The 15,082-nt window shown below is 43.8% G+C and overlaps 1 protein-coding gene across 1 annotated transcript; it reads left to right on the top strand.

The window, feature by feature from the left end:
• The first annotated feature begins 7,438 nt into the window (after positions 1-7,438).
• LOC149275553 (mitochondrial import receptor subunit TOM40 homolog) lies at positions 7,439-10,101 on the top strand. Its single transcript, XM_089504603.1, has 9 exons — positions 7,439-7,637; positions 7,825-7,892; positions 8,263-8,355; positions 8,563-8,664; positions 8,840-8,945; positions 9,192-9,314; positions 9,401-9,477; positions 9,641-9,743; positions 9,962-10,101. Exons 1-9 carry the CDS (start codon positions 7,439-7,441, stop codon positions 10,099-10,101), a joined length of 1,011 nt encoding a protein of 336 aa, XP_089360729.1.
• The last annotated feature ends 4,981 nt before the right edge of the window (positions 10,102-15,082 follow it).

Below are 15,082 nucleotides of genomic sequence, written 5' to 3'. Positions count from 1 at the left end.
CCGACAAAACGCCAACCATGCTTAGTCTAGGAAATGCCAAAGTGATGTTGAGTGTACATGCCCCGTGGTTAAATTGTATGTTTAAACAGTGTTGAGACTTTTGGGTTTATAATGACACGGAGCTCGGGGGGTATGTATGTGCTGCGCGGTGTGATATGATTTTATATACACAGAGATATTAAATGAGGTCGAGGTACTTGTGTGCCTGTGTGCACACAATGGAGAATACAAGTACTTCTTTTGAGGTGTACGATTGTGTAGCCACAATGTGTACCATGTCTATAACATCTACAATGCATGGGTCTCTATTGACCCATAGTGCAATATGGATATACCCCAGTGTTGCTGGATAACGGGTTGTCTGTATGGACTGTGTTGCAGCATATGGGTTATCCGGCAATAACATGGAATATGAGGTCATATACGCATAACACCGTGTGCTATGTGTTTATACATAAACAACCCCGTGAGATATGGGCTTCTCAGACAATGTTTTGTATATAGGTATGTGTGATAAGGGTTTTCCTGCGCAAAAGACGACGTGTGCCGGAATGTACATTCCTTGGGGGGGTAAGGAGAGGGGGGACATGTGACTTTAAACATGTAACATAGTATGGGCTTGTTACAAGGTATTAATACTGTGATTACTAAACTGTGTTTAGTCCTGTACAATTTCTCTGATTCAAGTGGCTGTATATCAGCTCTCTATTTTTGATAAATCATTAAATTCTCTTTTTTTTCATATTAATGTGAGATTTGATTTTTTTTTTTGTGTGCAATTGTTTAATAAACGTAACTGCTGAGCCTAAGCAAATGATTCCCTACGGCAGTGCTCATGAAGTCCGTTCCTCCGTAGACTTTCATTAGTCAGAGTGTCCGACTGTGTGGTTAAGACGGAGCCATTCTATTATTTCTCACTGGCAGTATGACAAGGAGTCAAAGGGAGAACCAGAACTCATACAAATGCCTGAGAAACAACACATTTTTAAAATTCTAAATTAAGTATTTCTCTTAGGGACGCCCCCTTAAATCTTTTTAATTAAGGTCACTTAAAATCATTGAACTCGGCTCTGGGCGAATTAACAAACAAGATGGAAAGTAATGAATTTGCATATGTTTATCCTCTGTTTGCAAAGCAGATGCCGGCTGGGTTGCGCTGTCCCTTTAAGGGTAATGTGGCGTTAATAACAGATTCACTGCGGCTTAAAATTCACATTTCTAAAACCGACCGAAGTGCTCGAGGCCACTAGATTACATTGATGAAGCACGAAACACATTAAGTATGCCCAGTGATGCTGGCAAGAATGTATCAAGGGACATGTTGCGAAGGAAGCTATCCTTTATGCAGGATATAAGCCAACTCTCTTGAATTTCCTAGAACAGTCCTTGGAACTTCTGCTAGCTAGATTATTAGGGTTAACGGGTTGTAATGTTTCCCAATGTCTTCATTATAGGCAGCATTTTGCTTGAATTCATGTGTTTTTGGATGCGAGTGCCGTTTCTTTTTCTATTTAAGGCAGCTCTATGTCGGCTCTGAAATAGCTTTGGTTGGCTCCATGCTGTTAGTACCATGGGAACCCGGTGAAGAGATACAAGCACGCTGTGATTATCCAGAGGCAACGTATTCCTCGAAAGGGCTTTAATTAGTAACAAATACGTATGGCGTACGGAGAAAGGTCATCGCTATAGCGTTATAAGGACGCTGCCAGGGACAGACAAATAGAAGCACTACAATCTACAGCTGCCGTAAAGCTCGGTGGACCTTAGAGTTGCCTCCTTGATACACTATGCAGTCTCAGCGATGTTTCACCGCAAAACCATGCTTGGTAACGCCGAGTATAAACCATGTTCCGTCGGTCGTTCAGGTGTCTGCTTTCTCAGTGTTGGCCAAGAGTGTCCGCATCCATGGACTGGGGTCAGTGGGAACCTCATGATTTGCTACAGGAAAGTGTGTGGGGTTGGGGGATTAATATCCCCCCAAGCGACAGGTTCCCAATTTAAGGGGCAAGTTCAGCCAGTTGGGCCAAATCACGTTTATTAAAGGAATATCTGAATGCGTCGTGGCCTCTCATCAAATCGATGATATGAAGGAGCTGCAAAGGGACAGCATGTAAAGGACCCAGTTATGCTGCATCTGCACCCCCTGTGAAAATATATAGAATTGCATGTAATTTAAAATGAAAGCATTTTCCCTAATTTCTTCCAGTCCAGGCAGTCCATCCTGACTCCTGCCGCCCCTGGGACATAACAGCCTAAAGCTTCTCCAGAGCTACTGATATCACTGGGTGCCAAATGATGCCTCTTGCGCTGGCACCTTTAATGGTTGGCCATCGTGTCTTTGGCCCAAGGCCGGGTCCCAGGCAGTCGGCTAAGGGGGCCTTATTATTATTTATATAGCGCCACGCAGTCCGTAAGAACCAGGACCGACAGACTAAGAGGAGCTTGTATATTAGGTAAACAGGTCCCGGCTCGCAAGGTTACATCCTTATGGCTTATACCCCACGTGCGTACCTGGGAACTTCCTAAATCAGCAGACCCAGAGACTCTTAAAATATTAACCATTTGATAGCCCGCAGCGACTCGCCAAATGGCTGTAATACCGGGCCTTGTGGAAACCTTGACTTGTCATTATTTAAAGATATACTTGAGTCACCTGCATTGAAGCAGGGATATCAGCCATAACATACCGGGGGCAACTGGGAGTCTTATATATGAATAGTGTAGAATACGAAGGAGTTGCTCCAGACTGGGTGACCCTTAGAATCTGCCCCTTCACCCTGAGACTGGGGCAAAACCTCTGAGACTCCCAGGTATGCCCACATGTGAAGCATAGTGGTTCTGAGGCATAGTAATGCACTGATGCTGCTGTTCTGAGGATCCTATGATTTCATTGTCTTATTAAGATGCGCAGAAGATAACTTGGCCCTTTGTCAAAAGCCACCTAGGAGTTGCGGTTGCTAGGAGACTGTTGCCGGTCTTGAAGTCCTCTGAGTAAATGCTGTAAACACCGAGAGCAAACAAGGGTCCTTTAAATGCACCAAACAGGCATTTAGATCTCCAGAGCACCACGGGTGGTACACATAACCAGAAAAGTGAAAAATCATTAGATCGCGTTACGGGGCATTATTATTTTTTAGCACCAAGTTGACATCTAGTTGGTACAGTCGGCCAAAGATTGTATATTTAAAAACAATCTTGGATCCAGATCTCCTTCTTCTCCGCACACGAAGCATACCTCCCAGACGTCCTGGTCGGTCGTGATTTTTGGGCACGATCCAGCCAAGCTTACGGGAAAAGCTTCTCAGTCACCACTGGCCCTGATTTCAGTCTCTGTCAGATGCAAAGGCTCAGGACCGTAGATGGTTAAGAAACCTTTACTTTCAAGACATCGTATTTAAAGGTGGTTTGCGACTAATTGACTCAAATAAACCTTAGCATTTCTGACTTTGTCTTCTCTCATCTGAAGGCATAATCACTTAAAAACACAGAAACGTTTAAGAACATTTCTCTGCGTCTATGGTCACAGTGGACCACCGATGGCCGCCAGTCTTCCTCTTCTGAGATTTTCGAAGAAAAATGCAAACACTTCCTTCCCTCTGCGGCTAAGAGGGGAACCACCGATCTCTTCAATGAAAGACTGCGGGAAAAATGCTGAACCCACCAAGAAACCAAGGTGACATTGGTCTCTGCCGTTGCCTGACATAAAAACTCATCCAGCCATAAACGTCAGGGCCGGTGGAGAAAAATAAAAGGTGACGGAATGGTCTTGACTTGATGTACCCCTTACAAGTTCATGATGCCCCCCCAGATTGCACCTTCTTTGAGGGCTCTGAAGCACCTCTGGCTTCTTGTATCTCCAGCCTTAAGGCAAGAAGACCAAGTATCTCCATCTCACAAGGTACCACCAGCAATCCATGAGACCTTGTGACCTGTTGATAGCCACTAAGCCCCAATAAGAATTATGTTTATCGTTTACGTAACTTTTTAACAACCATAGAATTAAAACTTCACTTTTAACGGAATTTATCAACAATGAAAGTACTGAAGGCAAAAATTTAAACTTTTATAGTAAAAGGAACCAACCCTATTTTACATATGATGGACAGGGCAACTTTCCACCGATACTAGGTGAACGGTGCGTCAGGACTAACCGGTCTGAATACAGGACAGTTCAGACAAGTTCATAAGGATAGTGATTTAGGAGTCATAAACCACAGTATGGAAAGTTGGGTTGGTTCCCCTAACTGTGTCTAGATTTTCCGCAAGAAATGTCCATTTTTTTAGTCATTCAATTAAAATGTAAGTTTTTTTTCTTGGGTTATTTTTTTCTGAAGTAAATCGTGCTTCTGAGATTCAGATCGAAGTGAATAAGTTGCCGTGTTAGGGCCACAGTATCAACGAGGTACCCAATCTTTTTCTTGTGAGGCGCTCTCCCTACGAGGAGCCATAGGCAGCCGCTTCCTTCCCTCTCAGGGGATGGCTGGATCTTCTAGGGCCCCAATACAAGAGGGGTCCCCTAAAGTCTTCAAGAAGTGGTGCCCCTGAAAAAAAGGGCAAAACAACACAAAATATTGTATGTTTTGCGTGCCACATTTTGGCCCCATGGTTGGTATTATAAAAAATTACCCAAGGCCGCTAGCCATAGGCCAGGGAGGGAAATTTAAGGTTTAGTGGTTAATTAGATGAGTTGTTTTTCTTACTTATTGCTTCTCATGCATCCATTCCATGCACATTATTGGGTCTTTAGGGCTCTGTAACCCTCATACCCAGCAAGCATTTAGAGAAACTAAAAAAGAGGGGGGTATCAGGGGAGAAAAAAGGGACAGAGTGATTTGGTGCCCAAGGAGAGACATTTAGTATATGCTAACACAAAGCGGCATCTTAAGTGTTAATTTGTTCATTAATTCGCCGAACACGCAGCGCTTCACTTAATGCAAATATTGCTATTCGCTCAATATGTCCCCGGCCATCAGTCACGTTCCAATAATGTCATCATTCTGCGACAAGCTCAGTGACCCTGACATCACTCTCCCCATGACAACCAACCCAAAGATGGCTGCCGAGGTCAGGTAGCGCGTGGAACTGTGGGACGGCTCACATGACCTTGCCCTGCGACCTCGGCGCTGGCACTAACCAATAGCACACCAGAGCTGCAGTGTCACTAACCAATCAGGATAAACCAGTTAGCAAGCTAGGTAGCGCCACACTAAGCCGGCTGATTGACAGCAGCAAGCCGCCAATGAACTATTAGAGAACAGGCGGAGCTGCGTTTGTCTACCAATAGCCGCGAGGAATGGCCGGGACTGTCGCGCCGTGCGGTTAGGCTGTCCGTATCGTGTGTGACTGTATGTGAAAATCACAGGGAGCGCAGGAGAGAGGAGAGGAAAGGTGAGGGGCGCCCGGGAAGGATTAAATAGGGCCCGGGTAGCCAGATAATGGCCCACGGGCCAGAAGTGGCCCGCGGGGGGCATATACAGTGCGGACAATGAATGAAAGGGTTGATAAAAAGAGATTCTATGGGAATGGTGATGAGGAAAGGTTGGTAATGGTGGGAAAGGCACCCAGAGGGGGCAATTCTCAGAGAGGCATCTACTCGTAAGGGGAACATACTTGGGGAAGGGGGTGATATAAGAGCTGATGGGCTGTTTATTAGAATAATATTATTAAAAGTACATTTCCTCCGCCCCATTCATTTGTAAAATATACAGGATTGTCTTTACAAAGGAAGGCGATTGGAGATTCCCACCGATTGCCTTACATTAATCTTTTTGCACTAAAATTTAGTAATATGGCCCCCGGAGCTGCGCCGATGCGTAATTATTTACCTTTCTAATGAAGAGGATGAGAAACGCATCATCAGACCCCTTCCTATGCGCAGTTTAAGGAACGTATTTCCAAAGATTCTTCTGTTAATGAATGAAAATAGAGGATCTGAGGAGCAAGTGAATGAACCCTGGAAAAAAATGTGTGCAAATATAAATGTATTGTTTATTATTGTTATGTAAATATGAATAATATTGTTAATACTTAATGATAAACATAATTGTTTTAATACAAACAATGTAGCATATCCTTTGTAATGCTGATCAGCACCCGTTGTACAGCGCTGCGGAATATGATGGTGCTATACAAAACAATAAATAATAATAATCCGCAACGTGGCTTGGCGTAATGTAGGCACTTGGCTTGCTGCTTAAAGCATCTGCAGCAGCCTCCAGGGTTACGTAGGTATCGGGCACCTGTAATGATGGAGACAATTAATGAATGAATGAATGAACAGCGAGGGACAATGAATGAACAGTGAGGGACACTGAATGACTGCGCATGCACAAAATAAGGCGAGGGAGACTTACAGTAAAATGAGCCTGGAAGTTTCTCTTCAATGATGTGGATCTTTGTAAAAGTGAGAGAGGAGAGATAAGGGAGGAGAGCTGCGTGCCCCGGAGAAGTTCCAAAAGAATGAAATTCTGGAGGACAATGCATGATGACGTTAGAAGTTTATATTTGGTTCTTGGAGCAGCAGGAGTTTGGATAAAGGTTTGGGGCGGCAGATTAGATAAGCAATAATGTCTGCAAACTGCAGTGGGGAGCTTGAGCCAGGAATGCCAGAAATGAAGGATAAATGCGAATGAACTAGGGATTTGTGGAAATAATCATTTGCAAGCAGGATGAGAGATCATAAGAGGGGTGAAAGTCAGGGCAGCATCCAAGGTGATGTGGTGGGAGTAGTAACGGGCAAGCCGAGCGTCGCAGAGTGGGGGTAACTCTTTTCTATATGGTGCACGGCGTTACAGGTAGCCGTGGGACCCACAGCTGGAGATAACAGATAGCCCTGTAGATCGAGAGAGGGCATTACTGTGTCATTCACATATAGGGGGTACTAGAAGCCAAAAACTTAATTTACCAAAAAAGTGTAATAAAGAAGACGAGCCACGTGAGCCAACCGGTGCCTAACATACTTCGAAAGCGTTTCAACTAAATTCTATTTATTTGACAGTCGATGGCTGGTACGATTCATTCTCCGAGAATTTTCTTTCTATAGCCAAGAAACTACATTACATCAACCCCCGTTACATATAAAAAAAAGGAAATAGGTCATAGTTATGTATTATTTTAATTTTTCTCTTTCATATTTTGCCTGTAAAATGTTAATAATCATAAGGAGCTTCTGCCCTTATAAGGCTAAATGCTTGTTTGATCAATTTGGTATTAAAGTAGGTGTTTTGGGCAAGTTGAGAAGTTTTTTTCCCCAGGTATTCCCCTATGACGCCATAGGTGGTGGGTGACCCCCATAATTAAGGCTTTTGTGTCCTCGGCTAAATAGTAGATCAGTATTAGTTAGTATCAGTCTCTCGTGTGTCTCAGTAAAGTTGCCCATCTGGCTGCAGGAAATGTTTTCTATCCTTACGTGTTGTTTTGTCTCATCACGAAGGTAAAAATGGGGAATGTCATGGCAGCAAGTTCTCCTGCACCCCCTCCATCAGGATCCTCTCCAAACCCCGGTCTAGTAAATGTTCCACCAGGCTTCACAATGCCCCCTGTGACTGGGCTGACCCCCGCCGCGGACAAGAAGGAAGCCCAGGAGGAACGGCTGCCTAATCCCGGTACCTACGAGGAATGTCATCGCAAGTGTAAAGGTGGGACCTGCGTGCGTTCGCTTCGCCCTTCATTCTTTACCTAGACAGACCCTCTCCCTGTACCCTGCTGCGAGAATGGCTCGTGCATTGATCCTGTGGCCCCTTACTGTGTGTCAGTCTGATGAATGGTCTCTCGCACAGTAAACGTTTATTGCTCATCTCACTTTTTTTCTTTTATCTTTTCCAGAATTATTTCCCATGCAAATGGAAGGCGTGAAACTGACCGTAAACAAGGGCCTGAGCAACTACTTCCAGGTATGGGGGTACGCTGAGGTCTTTGAAGTGATGGCGTCCAACTAATGTCAAACGAAGTGCTTATGGAAAAAATCTTAGCTGAACGGCAAAGCAGCACAGAACTTGGATACTTAAATTAATATGTATGTCGTTACACAGTAGGATAGGACAATAGATTCCAGTCTGAAGCCCCGGTGCCGTATGTACGTGGGGCCAATGCCCTTGGTCTGATCCAGTAAATGCCCCTAGACCACCCACATACCAAGCTGGGTCTCCTCGCCTTTTTGCTGCGTGATCTCGTGACTTCGTATCCTGGCGTGTGAAAAATGACACTGCTGTTGCAGGCCAGAATTGCCTATAGAGGTATTTATTCATCGTTTCTGCCCCGTAGGTGAATCACACGATCTCTCTCAGTACCATCGGCGAGTCCAACTATCACTTCGGAGCGACATATGTAGGAACAAAGCAGCTGAGTCAAACAGAGGTGAGAATGCTGCGCTGCTCATTACTTATGTGTGTGACGTATGAACAGGAAAGCATGAAAGGTGGTACCTGTGTAATAATATTGGCTGATGGGCAGAGATTCTATGCAGCCATAAAACAATCGACAAATATTCAAATGACGAGTAGCACGTTTAGACTCATGATTTGGGAAATGTGACTTCTCACCGTGACAATGTCTTTTTGTCAGGCTTTCCCCGTTATGGTCGGGGATTTGGATAATAACGGCAGCCTCAATGCGCAAATAATCCATCAGCTCACCAGACACGTCCGGTCGAAGATTGCTTTGCAGGTAACGTCCGCATCTGACCTCTTCCTCCACCTTTTAGGATGTATTATGAGATCAATGCTTCTTTACCACTGAAAACACACTGGGAGCGTGTGGCGTTCTCCTTGCTACCTTTTCTCATTCTGCTCGATCTTCCTTCGGTTGGTGTCATTTACCTCGTCCTCCTTCTTTTTTTCAGACGCAACAGTCCAAGTTTGTAAATTGGCAGATTGACACGGAATACAGAGGAGACGACTTCACGGCGGCTGTTACGCTAGGAAATCCAGACGTGTTGGTGGGATCTGGTAAGGAGGTCTAAGAGCATGATATCTACGCCGGCATAGAAAAAGCTGGGTTTATGAAGTGCCAAAAGTTTTCGTAGCACTAAGAGAACATAATAGGAAATGGAGAACAATGTACAAACTAACAATAATATGAACAACATAAATTCTGGTACAGAAGGATATGAGGGCCCTGATCTTGAGAGCATAGTCAAGGACAACAGACTACTTCTGTAATGGGGTCTTAAAGTATGTCATCTCTATCTTCAGGTATCGTGGTTGCTCACTACCTGCAAAGCATCACTCCCAATCTGGCATTGGGAGGAGAGCTGGTTTACCACAGGCGTCCCGGGGAGGAAGGAACGGTAATGTCTTTGGCTGGAAGATATACAGGTAACAATTACAAGTACGCCAACTGTTTTCTTGTCTACTTCTTAATCTACTGTAATGTCCAACTAACTGCTATCTGTTATTCTCAGCTCCAAACTGGATCGCGACTTTAACTCTCGGTCAGGCAGGAGCCCACGCAACGTACTACCATAAAGCCAACGAACAAGTACGTCTTTCAAAAGGGGCAAATTAAAATAACTGTTCTGTACGATTATTCCTCCTTTTGTTAAGTTGCTGATTGTTGATTGGTTCAGGAAGATGTGGGAAGAGAGAACTTGTTATGAGAAAAGCTTTTTTCATCTCAATAATTTTCTGCCTTCTCCCTGCAGCTTCAGGTTGGAGTGGAGTTCGAGGCAAGTAGTCGGATGCAGGACACGAGCGTCTCCTTCGCTTATCAGCTGGATCTCCCCAAAGCGAACCTTCTGTTTAAAGGTAAAAAAGTTGGTCTTTAGCCACAAGGGGGCACAACAGTCCCATTCCCCTTGCAAAGCTCACTCTTATATGCTTCCCATTACACCAAATTATGTTTGTTAGCCCCTAATGCTCTAATCCTTTTTTGTTGTCTTCATCCTTCTGTCTGCTAATTGTTTATATTATAGTTTTTTTGCCTGTAATTTTGTCTTAACCACAGTTCCATCTTTTATCCCCAGGCTCTGTTGATAGTAATTGGATAGTGGGGGCCACATTAGAGAAGAAGTTGCCGCCATTACCTCTAACGCTTGCCATGGGCGCCTTCCTTAATCACAAGAAAAACAAATTCCAGTGTGGCTTTGGACTGACCATCGGTTAACATCGGCCTCCTGTACAGCGCTTGTGGTCTCCCCTTCCCACCCAGACATGTGGCCTCTCCACCTGCTTGTCGTCTTCTCTACTCCTGGTTTCCAGATTCGCTCCTTCCTCCCCTGACTCCTGCCAGGCACACATTTTAAAGTTTGTTTTATCTTTGTGGGTAGGGAGGCAGTGAATGGATTATCTGTCGTATGGATACTGGGTCCCTGGGTTGGAGGGGAAACTGCCTTTTCCTCTTCTCCTTCCACGGTCTCTGTTCAGTGGGCACTGTCTTTCTGTTTCCTCCACAACATGGTCTCTCTTTTGTTGTGGCTGTCTGTGTACCCTCATCATTTATGTTTTGTGAAAGACTGTGTTCTTTGAGTTGGGACTGTCTCTTCCATCATTTTCCCCCAATGTGCTCCTTCATTCGTGTCTTCGTTCTTTTACTGGTTATGATCATGCCCCTCTGGGTTTGAGAAGTGCCATCACTAGGTTAGGTCTTACTGGGACCCACCTAGGCCCTCTCCGACCCTGTGCTGCTGTCTGAGGGAGAGGAGGTCTAAGTCCTGCTGCTTGTGCCCCCTCTATATGGAGTGTGGATGTAAATCATGTTTATAAGTTATAAAAAAAAACAAAACACTGATCTTTTACACAAAACAGAAGTGAAGCCCAAAGCAGAGTCATGACTGGGCATATTCAGCATCAATAAAATGACTTCTGCACAGGGCTTGTGGCTGGAGTGTTGTTATGTTCTACTTGTGTTCTCTTTCGTGCCAAAAGTTCTAAAGCGAAGCTCAACATGTGTGATGGTTCCCCCTTAATTCATTCATGCAGACCATTTTTATATATATGCTTGTTTTGGGGGGTGATCGATGCCACTTCTCGTGTCCCAGCCCATTGTGTCTTCAGGAAAAGAAGGTCCTGATCGCCAACTTACCGGCAGATAAGAATGTCCTGCTCCATCGGTTTACTTTTTACAATTAGATAATAATAGATATGGATGGTTTCATTGAACGATTGTGTTTTGCTGCATGTGATAGATATGAAGCTGTCAATGTAGAACATATCTTATGTTGGTGCTTCATATCTGTGTTGGGTAATAGAGGTGGCCCCATGGCTTTCCAGCTGTAATTAGATGACCAACATCTCCCTACTAATTATCAGGAAAGCCCATGACACAAACTGAGGAGCCATGTGCCTATTCTCTTTAATGTTGCATTCCAAAATTCTTAATAATTCCATTAAATACATTTTATTTATCACATCACAGAAATCGCAAAGCTGTATTAACCTTAAACCACTGGCTAATGCGAAGGCACCAACACTTGTGTCCTAAGTCTAAAGACTTAGAAGCATTCTATTTGAAAGTACTGTATAAAATGTCTTGGACCCACAAAGTATAATGGGATGAGGAGTAGCAGGCCCTGTGCATCACTCCAAGATGGGACCAGCTAGACATTAGAATTTGTGAACATGTCCCTAGCGTCCCCAGGAGCTACCTTACACTTAGAATCTTAGAAGAACTGTCGCAGACCCGCGCACGCTGGACGTCGTCTCCACGGGACCGGCGTTGAGTCGTTGGATATATTCTGTGGATAGAAATGGTTTGTTTAGAGGTATACATTAAAAGAAGTCTGGTAACCACCTGTACATATTTACCTTTAGCGACTATGCTTCTATCTTAAGGGGACTTCATTTCTCAACAGGGATGAAATGAACATCTGAGCGTAGCCGATAGAGGCAGATTTCTCTGTCCAGTCTTTTCAATTAGGACTTACTCCAAAGCAAAGTCTTGGAAAGTAGGTCTTGGAGTCTTTAACCGCACATCTACAGTCCGTGAAGTAAATACCTCTCGGAGTTATCATTACACGCAACACGAGCTTTACAATGTACACTGAGCGTGCTCAGTCTTGCAGAGCCCACCTTGCTTTATAGCCTGCCTTGCTTTATAGCCTGCCGGTGGCATTCTAAGATATGCTAAAAACAATTCCTGACTTTCTTTTAGTGATATATTATGTTCTGCGTGTTCTCAAAACATCCAGCTGTTATGTTGGCAAATCTGTTTACAGATGGCCCTCCATGTAACCTGGAGCGCACGCACGCTATGCCAACCGCATATTTCATTCCTCCTGCTAGATCAGCTCCAGTCTACTGTAGGTGATACTATTGTGTAGTTGAAGCATCTGGAGTAACAACAGCTCACCCACGAGATCCAAACTGCCTCTGGAAGCGACATCAGCCCAAGCTCTGTATGTCAGGAGCTGCACACAAGCCAAAGATCACTGTGCACAATGCCAAGAGTCTGCTGAAGTGATGTAAAGCCACCGCCACTGGACTCTAGAGCAGTAGAAATGTTTTCTCAGGAAGTCTGATGGACGAATCTGAGTTTGGGAGATGCTACCTACCGGAATGCATGGTGCCTGCTGTAAAGTTTGGCGGAGGAGGGTTAAAGGTCTGGGTCTGGTTTTTAGGGTTTGGGCCCCTTAGTTCCAAAAAGACATGGTTTAGTGAGTTTGGGGTGGAAGAACTCGAGCGGCCGCACAGAGCCCTGAACTCAACCCCATCGAACACCTTTGGGATGAATTGGAACGGAGATTGTAAGCCGGGCGTCTCGTCCAACATCAGCGGCTGACCTCACAAACGCTCTACTGGATGAATGGGCTCATGGAGCGGAGGCTGTTATAGCCGCAGAGGGGGTGCAATACCCATGGTTTTCCAATGCAATGTCCAACAAGCTCATATAGGTTGATGGTCATATGACGAAAATAATGTACATGAAATACAGACACATATAAATTAGTAACATATAAAAAGGTGATAATGTGGGGCAGCATTAATATCAGCATTACTAAACTTGCAGTAAGTAGGTCATAGTAAAGCAAATTTGTTAATTCTTCCATTTTACAATTTTATACACTAAATAAACACAAACAAATACACTGATTGGCAATAATTACTATTTCCCCACTTACAATGGGCAAGTAGAATGAATGCTGTACTGTGTGGGTAGCGGGTAGTGTTCCAGCTGCAATCCTTTAGTTTGATCTGTCTGATAAACTCATCAATCGGCTAAGCTCTGCCACGTCTCAACTTCAAGTGTACTTATTATCTCTGCAGGGCAAATTCCATACATATATGAAAACACGCTCAGTAAATCCTGTATTTTCAAAGAAAATTGATAAACAAGAGTAATAAAACTACATAAAGCAGAGCTCTATATGTATACTGTGTCCTTAAAAATGATTGATCACGGTTTGCGCTCACATGCCTTTAATAATATTATTATTCTTTTGCATAAGGTTTTCGCTGGATTAGCGATTTTAATTGAATGGTATTCCTTTGTTTTATCGGAAGAAAACCCCCCAAAACATTCAAGGCATTAATAAAATGTTAAAGATACATGCTTAATCCTGTTTTTGCTCCGATTCATTTTTGTAGTACCCAAGGCGATGGCTCATTAGTCAAAAGTAGCTGTCATCATAAGAAGGGCTGGAGTCACCTGCTGTAAACAAAAATTCTAATGTATTAACTATCTTTCAATCAGAAAATTCCATAGTGACTCATAAAAACCCAAAATACTAATGTTTTAGGGACAAAACGCTGCACCAAAGCGTTCATATTCACGCTACACCAAATTATAGCTGGGAGAGCTGGAGTTGACTTCCCTATATATCATGAAGGTCCAACCCTAGCTACCTTCTGCTGAAAGAAGAGCTTGGCCAGTCCGGTATAACATGTAGCAAAATCAGTGAAATGTCTCCATGCTGTACCACCATCTATGTCTGGATCACTTTGTAATGATAGGAGTCATGCTGTACCACTGTGTTTCGATCACTATATAATGATAGGAGTCATTCTGTACCACAATCGGTGTCTGGATCACTGTATTATTTCACGATTCACAATGTAGCCCTGTTAGTGTCTTAATCACTATATAATGATGGGAGTGATGCTGTACCGGTTACATTGTCTGTCTGTTACATTGTACAATTTACGCTGGCAAGCTGTTTAGTGGCAAAGGTTTGATTGCAAAGATGGCCCTGACAGGCTGTTTGGGGACAGAGATGGCACTGATTAAATGTTTGAGTTACAAAATGGCACTGATTAAATGTTTGAGTTATAAAGTGGCACTGGTAAGTTGTTTGGGGGCAAAATCTGGCACTGTTGAAAGCGAGTGACATGTTACTTGGTGAAGTTGGGGACCCAAATAGGTGGAGCGGTTGCCACAGAAAATGGGGAGTTAGCAATATAGCCGTACCCACCTGGAGGCGACAAAAAAATGATTGCACCCAGGCAACAATGACCCTAGGCTCGGGCCTGATGCCTAGTCCAGGTACTGCCAACTAGCAGCAACCGCAACACCCGAAGTCTCAAAACTTCACTTTTCTTACAAAAAGAGTTGTATGAAAAGTCTGATTGTGAAATCACTGGTTTAAGGCACCAGTCATACTGTTTCTTAATTCTAGCATTATGGTGGCTACCAAGTGGCTATCATTTATATTTCACTGTTCTGGAGCTTGTCAACTGGAGACTTTATTCTACTTTGTTTCATTTTACATCGTGCGACGCAATGCGCTGATGTCTCAATACTTGAGAATGTGACTTATTTACATTTGTAACCAGACTGGAAGTTGTGCATCATCTGATATCTTGGATTTCTAAAGACATATTCATCTATCTGTGACCTTTCACTTCCCAGCATTTTATGGGTTAACCAGGAGACAAGACAGCTCGTTCAGTAGACTTTGCCCCTTCCAACCAATCGCTGCTTATGTGTCTGCCTCCAGCCTCAAGGTGAAGGAGCCGAGACCCTTGCAGCTCATCGCATGCAGCTTATATAAAGAGACAGGAGCGACGAGATTCCACATTCGTAGGGAAGGTGAGTGATGTCAGAAAATACAGAATAGATTGGGTTGGCAGATAACTCTAACAATTCTAAAGTTATATATCATGCAGAACTGATTGGATTTCTCTCTTTCAGAGCAAAATAAGGACGAATT

Source organism: Sceloporus occidentalis, unplaced genomic scaffold (assembly GCF_023333645.1).
Source record: "Sceloporus occidentalis isolate IW3139 unplaced genomic scaffold, rSceOcc1.0.p SCAF_280, whole genome shotgun sequence".
Taxonomy (NCBI): domain Eukaryota; kingdom Metazoa; phylum Chordata; class Lepidosauria; order Squamata; family Phrynosomatidae; genus Sceloporus; species Sceloporus occidentalis.
This window is presented reverse-complemented; position numbering and strand designations above follow the sequence as displayed.

Bases quoted from the DNA above. Each gene is read 5' to 3' on its own strand.
- LOC149275553 (XM_089504603.1), top strand. From the start codon at position 7,439: ATGGGGAATGTCATGGCAGCAAGTTCTCCTGCACCCCCTCCATCAGGA. The intron at 7,893-8,262 runs GTATGGGGGTAC...TCTGCCCCGTAG, and splicing joins GCCTGAGCAACTACTTCCAG to GTGAATCACACGATCTCTCT. The intron at 9,478-9,640 runs GTACGTCTTTCA...TTCTCCCTGCAG, and splicing joins ACCATAAAGCCAACGAACAA to CTTCAGGTTGGAGTGGAGTT.